The 12031-nt window shown below is 39.0% G+C and overlaps 1 protein-coding gene across 1 annotated transcript in view; it reads left to right on the plus strand.

Moving 5' to 3' along the window:
• Nucleotides 1-12031, plus strand: part of SLC25A21 (solute carrier family 25 member 21) — a 462293-nt gene that overhangs the window by 414117 nt on the left and 36145 nt on the right. The window contains exons 5-6 of the mRNA XM_077126923.1: nt 527-586; nt 4077-4184. Coding sequence (XP_076983038.1) covers nt 527-586; nt 4077-4184 — 168 coding nt within the window. The remainder of the gene's footprint in view (nt 1-526; nt 587-4076; nt 4185-12031) is intronic.

A 12031-nucleotide genomic window follows, 5' to 3' on the forward strand; every position in this document is an offset into this window, starting at 1 on the left:
TTGAAGGCATGGGGTGAACTAGATGGCCACATCACTTCTTATTTATAAAGTCCATGGAACAGTAGGGAGACAAAGAAATATGAAAAGTTTAGGCTGAGGAGTAGATGTCTTTTACAAGTGGATCAGAAAATTGAGCATTCACTGGGAAAGCAGCTCATAGAGCAAACACAGGAGACCAGAGATTCCAGGTCTCTATGCCTATAATTTTGAATCACTGCCATAAAAAAGAAGTCTATTGATATCTGGGGAAACTGAAAATGGTCATGGTAAATGGAAGCTGTATGGCTCATTTACTGCTATAAAGGATACCATCAGCTCTTCTGTAGGTTATTATAGCCACATTTGAAATGTGAATGTTAAAATAAGATCCAATAGCAACTACCCGAGACCAGATTAAAAACTGCTAGATAGTTTATCATTTTTTAAATGCCAGTTAATATAATGATTTGCTAAAGAAATTCTAGTCAATTAAAGGGTTTGCTGCAGGAAATTGTTATAAATCTCTGGTTTTGGTTTTGTTTCACAGTTTTTCACCTTTGAGCAGTACAAGAAATTGCTAGGATATGTGTCACTGTCACCAGCATTGGTAAGTGAGAGTATTTATTATAGTTAAGTGTATATGTTATTCCATAAAATAAAATCTGGAAACAAAAACCCTTTTGATTTCCCATAAGCCCAGCTACTAAAATGTGAATTCAAGTTATTCAATGTTCAGCTCCTTGTTGAAAGCCATCTTCCTAATAACTCACAATTTGGCTATTTTATGGCCTCTAGTGATGAATTTATGATAAAAATGATTTGTGTGGAAAGGCCCATATGAGATATGGTCAATATATAATAAATAGTGCATTTAGCAAAGACTCTTTTAAAGCCAATATGTGCTTATGTTTACAGACATACTACACACCTATTTATGCAAAAGTCAGTATGCCTAAGATTATTTCCTAATAGGTCATTTTTCCAGCTTTTGCTTAACCTGTAGTAAATATAGGACTTTGGACTTATGAATGTTTGCAATAATATCACTCTGTGGTCAGATGCAGACTGAAGGGCCTTTTATAGGAATGGCTGTAAACAACTCAGCCAGGGAAAATAGTGATCTTACAATGATGCATCTCACCTATTGCATGAAAATCACTTGGAGATTTGAACATTTCCCTACATCACCCCCTCCCTTCTGGGTGACTTTGCCACTTTTCCCAAGGCAAGAAAGATTACATTGACCAAATGAGTTCCACAAATATGCATGCAAGAAGAGCCCCAGAGAGAGAGCAAAGTGCACTAATTTCTCCCCCCAAATCTGCAAAACAAAACTAAACTGAATTACATCTGCATTGGCCTTCCAATGTAGCTTCCAGCCTCTAGGAAAATACTCATTTGTCTGCTGAAATGCAACTCCAAACTCGACCAGAGAAGGAATGTTCTGATCTTCAACTCGTTAGCTACTTTATCTATAAAAATTTATTGCAGAATATCTATTCTGCCAAATAGACTGTCCAAGAAGTACCTTTTATTTTTAAAAAACCATACAGGGCGTGCCATGGTGGCTCAGTGGCAGAGTTCTTGCCTGCCATGACAGAGACCTGGGTTCGATTCCCGGTGCCTGCCCATGCAAAAACAAAACAACAACAACAAAAAACAACCCATGCATACCTCCTTTCTGGGAAGAATCCTGCTAAGAAACCAATTATTATCACTTTCTATTACGACAAAGAAACCTGTTTTCCAGCCTCCTCTCTAAGCAGGGTGGCTGTGAGGGAGGTTGGGGAGAAAAGGAGAAGTATAGCACAAGTTCTAAAATTAGCTAAGTTTTTTTTTGTTTGTTTGTTTTTTTAAATTCCCAGTGTCTTCCCTTAATGTCATTCTTAACTTTGAAACATCTTGGCAAAATGGGGATTGAAAGCTCCCTAACAAGATATATGCATATATATAGTTTCCAGAGGGCCGAGGGCTGTTCTGGGATCCAGCACCATCACGGGGGAAGAGGGTGCAGTTCTTTCCACTCCTGAGAACTGAAACAGAAGAGCGTTCGGCCATTCCAGCTACCATAAGCTGATGTGTGCAAACTGTATGCAGTTTTTCTCTCTTCTTGAACTGATTTATTCCAACTTCCTTTTGATATGGCTAGACACTTAAATGGACAGTAAATGCCCCCTGGTGCTCTCCCATGAAAAGCTGAGGAGGCCAGAAACGGACAGTTGACAGTGGTTTCTGGAACAATCTAAGCAACAGGATCTGCTGATATGTGATCAGTTCTTTTGACAAAGGACTGCTGAACACTGGTTCTGACAGCTAACGTAGCTGAGTTTTATAGAAGAACAAAAAAAAAGTGAATTACTTGGAAGATTGCGTTTAGCAAGTAATAAAATCCTGAACATCTGGATTTTCGCTTTCCCAGTCAGAAGAGTTTGGGACTAGTATATTTTTTTCCTCTTTTGGCTTGCATGGTAGAAGTCTGAGATAAATGAACATAATATTTGGTAGAGTACCCTGTACAAACATGCTGAAAACCGTAATGAAAAGGGATGAAAGGAGAACATCGTTAGTTTTTCCCTCTCACGTAGAATCTGTGTGTGATTCCTTTCTTCCTCTGTTTTTATGTACACCAAGAGCAACGGTGTTTGTGGAGTACTTTAAAAAGGGCTCTCACATGTTATTTTGACCCTCATAGTAGCCTTGTGAGGTAGGGAGATTGGATATTATTATCTCTACTTTGTAGATGAGAGAACGCAGCGTAGAATGGTTAAGTATTTGCACACAGAGCTGCTGCTAGCGCAGGGGGCCTTCCTTGGATGAACTGTGAGAAAGTGCACTTTTGCAGGCCATGGTTCTCTGGGGTTCTGGCTTGGCAAGCAGGGTGCAGGCTGGATTTCAGGCCCCACGTACCCTCATGGCTGGGTCCTTTTTCCAGGCACAAACTACCGAGCGTGCAGCATCCCTGGTCACACAGCCAGTAAGGTGACAGAACCTAAGCCCAAACCTGCCTCTGGAACGTGTTCTACCTCCACCCTGCCTCCCCTTAGAAGGTTAGAGAATATTCCTTTCTCCCTTCTCTATTTTATTCTCTTATTTTGAAAATACCAGAGATCCCTAATAAGAGTTATGTGTTCTTAACGCTTCATTGGCTTTTTTCTTTTCTTAGTTGCATATAGTACTACCACTTCTCCTGAGACATATAGCTTCAGCATGGAAAAGATTATAATTTTTTTCTAGTAACTGTTTTGAAAGTTTGAGGCTTTTGTTTTGTTTTGTTTCTGCTTTGGGGTTTTCTTTCTATTATTATTATTATTGTGGTTATTTTTTGATACAGATTTTTCTGAAAAGCCCTTAAGCATTCTACCTAGTGGAAATTCTAGAAAGTCATTCTTTCCCATTTCACAAATTCTTAGCAGGTAGCAAGTAAGAAACTGGCATACAGTCATCCTTTGATAAATGTTCTGGATTTTAGTTGAGCACCTGAGAATGACCTATCCATATCGGATCTCAGGTTTTTTTTTGTGGCAATCACCAGTTTTAAAAAATTAGGGAAAGGATAAATAAAAACATCATTTTTGTTTGTTAATCTAGAATAAAGGCTCTAGGAACATGATAGTCATTTAAATGCTTCCAGCTATGCTGTTTGTTACCTGAAATTTAGCTTTTGATAAACATTTGTGGTTCTGCTCCTTGAATTTCCTTATATGCTTAATAAATGTATTTAAGTAGGTGTTTAAAAATGAGTTCACTTTCCCAAGTCAAACTCTCTTTTAGTTGTTATGTGTGCATATGTTTTAATATCCACCTTAGATCAGTAAAACAGCTTTTCTTTTAGTTAAAAAAGAAAAAGTCGCTGTTGATGGGGTTTTGACGTTTTATTTTGAATTGTTAGGATGTGGTTTGTGGCTTCTGTAATTTCTTCTTCATGAATTGTCAGCATCTAATCAAGAACCAAAGTGGTTTAGTAATAGCATACGGTGCATTTATGTGGAGTTCTCCATTCTCATCATAACATTCAGCTTCATGGTGTAATAAATAGGCTGTTTAACCCAATACACATGATAACTTGTTTTAAAGCACTGATTGATTTATTTTTCTAGACATTTGCCATTGCTGGATTGGGGTCTGGACTAACAGAAGCCATCGTAGTTAACCCTTTTGAGGTAGTAAAAGTTGGCTTGCAGGCCAATCGGAACTCATTTGCAGAGGTAACCATTTAAAGTTTTCTTATTGTTGAGGGAAATTTTAAAAGTAAGTATACATATGTAAATATATGAGCCCAGTTCTTATCTACTTGCTAAGGCCATAGTAAATTATCATTAAGGAAGTAGCACAAGAAAAAGTCAAATGTCCTCCAAGAGGAAAGAGTTAAAAATGCATTAAGGTTTGATGGACAAACATATGTTTGTGAGTTTTTATTTTAGAGTTGAAATGTAATCTATAATGACTTATTTGGAAATGTTTCTCCTACTTTTGGCAAAGCTTCTCTTTTACGTTATACTAGAATAGACTGCGAGATGATAATATTGTCGTGGGTTTTTTTCTTTTATTATGAAGTCATTTTTTAAAATTACCTCATTCTTTTCCCCACCCCACCTGTCCCCTCCTCCAAAGATTCTGATAATCTGTCAAGCTTGTCTTTTGGTTAAATCTGAAGTAGTAAGTTACCAAACCTGCGTAGACATCACCAGTTGAACAATGATGGGTCTTGACATTTAATCGTTTGGTACGTAAAAGTTCCATGAAGATCGTTTCCCTTGGTGTGTGCTGCCTTCACTTGGTTCCAGCTGCTTAATAATTCCCTTTAAACCACCAAGTCCAACTGCTTTTGTTTCATTCTTTGGGTACCAAACGCAAGTAGGGGAAAAAGGAAGGGATTGGCATTCCAAGACCTTTCTTAGCATTTTAATTTAATTCCACAACTGGGTAGCATGTGGTGTAAATCGGTTTGCAGTATCTCCTGACCTGAGTTTTTCTATAGAAAAGTTCCCCTGCCTACTCCTTAAGCAGCTGCTGATGGGTGTTGACCCCTCCCTGCCCCCCCTGCCTCCCCCCCCTTCCTGCCTACTGTACTCCTAAGTGCTCCCAGTCACCTCCTGGGGCAGGAGGGTGGGGCGGGAGGGGGCAGCCCTGCTCACCTGAAGCAGCCAAGACCTGGGAGACAGGACTGGGCTGCTCTAGCAGATGGAATCTTCTCAGATGAAGTCCATCCTGATTCAGAGGGATTTTTTTTTTTTTTCTAAAGGTTGTCTTAATTGCAGTGATACATAACTCGTCAAAAAAGGTTTAAAATCTCTGTATCCCACTCGTTTTTGTTCCTGTTTTGCTTTCCCTCTTTTTTTCCTTGAAAAAAGGAAAAACATGCTAAGGGATAGGAAAAGAAAAGAAATATTTTTCAAATGTCTGACCTGTATGGAACATTTAAAATAGCCCTCATGGTATCTGCCCAGAGCAAACTTGGTTCTCTCGGCCAGGAGAATAACCAGGTAGAATAACCAGGTAGAAGAAAAGCATCCATTGGGGAGCTTATCTCGGGGCGGTAATGAACAGTCATCACTTGCAGTCCTTTACCAAGGCAGCATGGAACACAGGGGCACAAATGAGATAAACACCAAAGAGAGCAGGGATGGAAATCCTAAGAGGTTTTACGAAATGAAAATCCACTGCTCCTGCCTGATGTTCCTTTTCTCTCCTCTACCCTCTAGGAGGCTCTACAGTAAGGCCAAGTGAGAGGTGCGTGGGTTCTGCCTGTGCAAAGGTCCTGCAGACCTCACTGCGTGCACGCCCCACTCCTTTTCGAGAGTGCAATCTGTGTAAATTATTTATGTATATGCAGCCTTTTTTTCTTTTTTATTTTCTGCAGCCATTTTTTTTTAAGTGAGGGTTTAAGGGTTTACTTAGAATAAAATCTGTTAGGTACATTAGGAAAGTGCACTTCAGCTCATCAAGATTTAGCAAAGTAGCGATCGTATAGGTCACACGCTTGCGTCAGCATTTATTTACTATGAGGATTCAGCATCTGAGCTGAAGTGGTGTTTCAATGTGGCACTTTCTAGGCAATAATGATTAGATGGAAAAGTGTTTAGACGTGGCTGATCACCCAACATAAGTAATAGGATTAAGCCCATTGTAAAATTTTAAAAAGCCTGCAGGAAAAAGATAATGTGGGAAGAGTAGAAAATTTGGATCAAGTTTTTTTTTTTTTTTTAAATAGCTAGTGGTTATTTAAGGCAAAATGCAGCTGCTTCATATATGTCTTTTCTGTAGGACCCTGTGCCTCTTTTGATTACCACTTTCTTTTATCCATTGAGGGGATAACCTTTTAGAAGTCTGTACCAGTGTTAAATTCATCTAAACATCAGTTGTACTCACTTCAGCAATTGTATGACCTAGAATAATTATTGCTTCCCTCACTGGAGGGCTTTGTAGGTTGTCAAGAAGTATAAAAAAAGTGGAATTGGTGGGAAGGAAGGGAGAAAGAAAGGAATTAATTTAACATCCATTGCATTTAAAGATTATACTTCTTTTTTAAAAGAAGTTTTAATACAAGTATAAAAGTAGTGGCATATTTATTTTAGAAACAACAAAAACTATATATTTCTCTATGTACATCTAAGTGTATGTAAATACACCAAAAATGATAGACTCTGGAGCAGAGTTATTCAATAGAAATGTAATGTGAGCCCCATTTTCTAGTAGCTATGTTTTTTTAAAAAGTTAAAAGAAGCTTTTTTAATAATATATTTTAAAATTCATTTAACAGTAAATTTTATTTAACTGAAATTCATTTAATAATCGATTTTATGTTTTCCAATATATGTCCAAATAATATAATTGCAACATATAATCAATGTAAAAACTATTAATGAAATATTTTGCATTCTTTTTTTCATTGTGAGTCTTTCAAACCTGCACATCTCAATGTGAACTATGACATTTCAAGCGCTCAATAACCATCTGTGGAAGATGAGTACCGTATAAAACAGGGCGAGTCTAGAGGAATTCATACCCAAATTTACCTCTGGAAGGGAAATTGGAATGAGGAAGTAGAAAGCAAGCATTTTAGGGAAAGGTTTTGTCTGTACAGTTGAATGTTTTAACATGAGAAATGCATTCATATTTTACTTGTGCACATTTACTTTAAAAATAATACCTATTTATACTATAGAAAACTTAGAAAATACATGAGTTTAATGCAGAAATAATGCAATCCAAAAGAAATGCTTCTAATTGCTTTCCAGGAGGGTTCATCCCTCCCGTGGGGGAAGATTTTTCAACTGTTCCAGGGGAATGACTTGCTGGCCCATCTTTGAGCTCAACCTTGTATAACTCAGGTTCTGTAGGTTACTTTACAGTAGCAGGAATTCCCGATGTTTCCTGCTGTATTATTTCTAACAAATTCAAATTACTGAAGAACAGAGCTAAACAGGTCTGGAACAGGAAGGAAAATGGTGAGCAGTATGGCCTTGAACAAGTTATTGGCAGTCCCCTCATTGGTAAAACGGGGCGATCAATCCTTCCACCTTATAACAAGGTATTGCTGTATAGTGGTTAAAAGCACAGCTCCAGAGGGAGAGCTCATTTATTAACTATTTGTTGGCTTCATGTTTCCTGTTCTGACTATATAGCCCAGTTTCCTCTTTGTTAGGGAAGAATTATAGCCATATCAAACAATGTAATGAGAGTTAAATGTGACAGTTTAAATAAAGCTGTCCATACAGGGCCTGGCTTATAGTGATGGTATGATAAATGTTATTATTATTATATTTTTTCATGAGAATTTAAATGTGATAATATATGTAAAGGGCTTAACACAGAGTCAGGAACATGGTAGACACTCAACAAATGGTAGCCATTTCTATATGTAAGTTGATCTTATAAATCCTTGTGAAAATAGAGACAAATTTATCTTGAAATATTGTTCCCTGTAATATTGAGTAGTTGCAGCTAACTCCAGCTGTGGAAACAAAAGCAGCCTACTGAATATCTAGAATAAGCAAATTCATAGAGATAGAAAGTAAATTAGAACTTACCAGGGGATGAGGGGATAGGGAAAAGGGAAGTTATTGCTAAATAACAGGCACAGAGTTTCTGTATGGGATGATGAAAAAATGTTGGTCACAGATGGTGGTGATGTTGTAGATATAATTAATGCTACTGAACTGGACAATTAAAAGGACAAACTTTATATATATATATATATATTGCATATGTTACCACAATAGAATTTTTTTTAAAAAAGCAGCTTACTGAGCAATGCTCAGTCTTCTCCCTCAGTTCTCTTTAGGTCCTTCTCAGCTGCCGGTACTGTCCATTCAGCCTGGAATCTGAAACCAAGGCTTAAGGACTGGAAGCCTAATTATAATGCCTAGTCACAAGGTCTGTAAACTCCTACAGGTCCACTGTCCACTGTCATAAACAGCAGTAGCTGAATATTTATTTGCTGGAAATAACTAGCATTGAGAAGCAGAGGTTAGAGATGAAGCTAAAAACATTTAAAGCCACTTGGGAGAAAGTTTGACCACTTTTAAGATACTCTTCCTCTGGCATAGTCCTGTAAAGTTAATGCGGGCTTCTTGATGGAGCCTTCTCAGTCACTTCACATAGAGGATTGCGGGCTAAGGTCATTTTCAGTCTTTTCGGTCAGTTATAGCTTCCAGTGGTGGTGGAACTATCGGTGCATGGGCTCTATGCAGAATGGGCAAATGGCTTATTACCCCCTTTAAGAAAAGCGGAGCACCTTCCCCATAGAAGCCTTATTTTGCATATAGATGACTCTTGTCCCGTCAGATGTATGAGTTTCTCAAGCAGTATTTCTACTGTTTAGCCTTCTACCCTCATGCCTTACACATGAACCACCATGGAGTTCAGTGGATTTGACTATGTATTCAGCCTGAGGAAGGGACTCAATGTGGTCCTTTAAACTTGAAAATTTCCCAAGAAGTTGGTGCAGCAGAGAGAGACTGTGCAGTGGAAAATAGCCTAGGATAACAGCAGTCAATATTCCACTTCATATTGCAACTCAAGTCTTCTAGGTAATGGTAGAGTGGTGGAGATGGAGCCAGAGGAAGACAGTGATATAAACAGCAATGCATTTAGAATCCTGCACAAGGGATTTGCTCCCACTAAGGCTCAGTATGCTTAGTGATATTGTCAACTAAATGATGGAGTTGTTCACGCTCCGTGCACCTCCTACCCTTGCCCTGTGATCAGGGACCCCTCTGTCCTCACCCCACTGCATGATCTGGCCTGGAGGAATGGCCAGGGGAGAAGCCTATTCAGGGCCCACTGTGAATGAGCTGGGGGCCATCTGAGAGGATTGCCACGGTCCTGGTGCACAGAGCATAGTCTAGAAGGGGTTGTCGGATCTGGACAGGTGTCCCCTTGGCTCTGTGGGAGGCATGGCTTGGGGGAGGCCAACATGGGGCCTTTTGAAACCTGGGGTTCTGGGCAGAGGCCCCTCTTGCTGGGGTCCAAAGGCAGTACTCACTGAGAGCAAAAGCTGTTTCTATAAAGTTCTTGGTAACTGAGGATGGAAATTGCAATCTTGGAGCCCCAAGTGCAACTCCCATCAAAACACCCAGGAATGACAGGAACTCTGCTGGTTGCCGCGGCCCAGGTTCCTCCCTCTGTGTTCTAGAGCTGATTCTCCAGGCAGGCATAAGTATGTTGCTCACAAAATATGCCTTTCCACCCAGTTTAGCCATAAACTATTCTATAATTTAAAGGAAATTGTAGTTAATTCGATTCCTGATATCTTCCCCAAATCCCCCCAGACTTCTGTATAAAGGATTTAATAGGTGTGCTTGTCTCGCCTCCACTTTTTAAATTAGCACCGTATCACTCAAAGACTCTAATCCCTGCCACATTTCCTTCAATTCCAACACCAGACTCGCAGCCAGCATTTAAAAATTCACAGAGAATAAAGAAAACCGGTCTGTAATTCAAATATGCTTGACCTTCTGTGGGGAGCACAGCCATCACAGCTTTGGCATGCTGTGGTTTGGTTCAGTGAGTGTGAAAGCATGTTCAGATAAAATCAAAATAGACCCAAATCCCCTTCCCCCATCCTTCAAACTAAACCCAAGTAAAATGTTCTAGTTCGTTGTCTCTGGTTTTGGACCAGGCTTGCTCAAGGATTTCTCAATTGGAGATGGTTTATACATCCAGTCTTTCCTAAAATATAACTTTGTAGCTTATCGTCCTTACGGAATCTTTCTTCCCTCTAACTGGGTCCATCATTTTTTATTTCTATATTTATAAGAACTAGAATTCACCTATCAGTTGTGCTGAGCCAAGTGGTGTTTTGCCTGGCATGCTCTCTGCTAGCCTGCAAAATGTGAATTTCTCCCCAGAAGCAAAATCTTGTATGAATTGTTTCCCAGTTTTTCTCTCCACTTTGAAATCTACTTCAAAGTTATTATTTGGCTAAAGGATTATGTTTTCCTTCCCCTGAGATCTGTAGGGTTTTCCTCTGATGTGTGCCTGGGGCACAGGTTTCATTTCTACTCCGTCATTTTTGTCTATGTTACATATGAACATAATCACTCACCCCCAAATATGAAACCAAATCTTTAGGAAATTGCAAAAGCCTGTTTTACCTCTATTTAGTCTATAAAGATGTTCAGCCCAAGAAGGGAATAATTAGTCTCCTACCTTCTTGTTCAATGATTACGACTCTAAGAATCAGTGAACAGATAGCAAATGTGTAATTGATGGTAGAATCCTTAGTGATAAGGATTTTTAAAAATTGGTTCAGAGTTTAGTTCTGATTTTGGGTAACCAGTAAATATGGCTGTATGCACTTTATCCTGGGAACATGATCATCTGATAGAGACCAGTTAGATAATACATGGTATCACTAAGCTTAGTCATTATTTGCTCCATAAGCAATCAGCACATATTTTAAAAATACAGGTATGTTATGCAGGGCCAGCATAAAGTGAATAGAAGAAATGTGTTTCACGTTCATCACTTCCAAGATAGAGAGTGGATAGAGGATGAGTTATAGAGTGAGCGCGAGGCTCCGTTTACAGATAGTTTGAGAAGCCAGCTACAAGGACATGTCAGCATTCATGATGATGTATTGAGTTAGCCTCACAATTTTCCTGCATGACATGAACTGTCTGGCAACTGTTCAGTACTTAAATTATTTCTTTCCAGTCTATGATTATTGTGGGCAGAAAAGTGAATCATGTATATGAAACTATTCCTATAGTTATCTTTCAACAATACCTATGGCAGCAGCCAAGATAATTTTCTATTATCATGAACAGAAAATAAACTTCAGTCTTCCATTCAGCTGTGCCAGGAACTCTAGATTTTTTTCTTTCAGAGTCAAGACTTGGAGGTAATGATAATAGCTCCAATTTAGAGAGTATGTGTTATATGCCGGACACTATGTAGGATGCATTACCAGGTTTTTATTTTCTTTATTGGATTTTTTATTTAAATAATTTTAAAATTACAGATGTAATAAACAGTTGCATCACAAACCAAGCATTACAGAGCAATAAAGAAAAAAATCATTGATGATTTCCACCAACACTTCCCTCTGATTGCCTCACTAGTAACTGCTGTGACTCCGCCTTCTCCCTGTGCGCCTCACATTATCCCTATAAGGTTGGTAGGTTTGTCCCCATTTTATAGATAATGAAAAAAAAAAATCCAGTGATGTTAGTAGTTCTCAGGAACTGAGCATTAAAATAAAGGTCTCTTTCTATTGGGCTGAAGAAACCTGGATAATTAAGAAGATCAAGGGAAAATCAAAAGAAAGCAATTCTGGAACCATGAAGAAAAAAAAGTTCCTTCTTTGTTTTCAGCATCTTCTGTTACTACCAGCAGAGGGGCAGAGCTGTGCCTTCCCCTGCTCTGCCAATAGTGTGGGGCCTAGGCCCAGCGGCAGCATCTGCTTCCCTGGAGGGCCCAGTGCAGCCACCAAGGGTGACCACTGGGCAGCTCCTTGGTGTTGACGTATTTTTGTGGCTCAAATCTGAGAGTTTGTTTACAGCAAATTATTCTCTACTCCTGGGACAAATTGTTCTCCACTAACAGA

This window comes from Tamandua tetradactyla, chromosome 14 (genome assembly GCF_023851605.1).
Source record: "Tamandua tetradactyla isolate mTamTet1 chromosome 14, mTamTet1.pri, whole genome shotgun sequence".
In the NCBI taxonomy this organism is placed as follows: domain Eukaryota; kingdom Metazoa; phylum Chordata; class Mammalia; order Pilosa; family Myrmecophagidae; genus Tamandua; species Tamandua tetradactyla.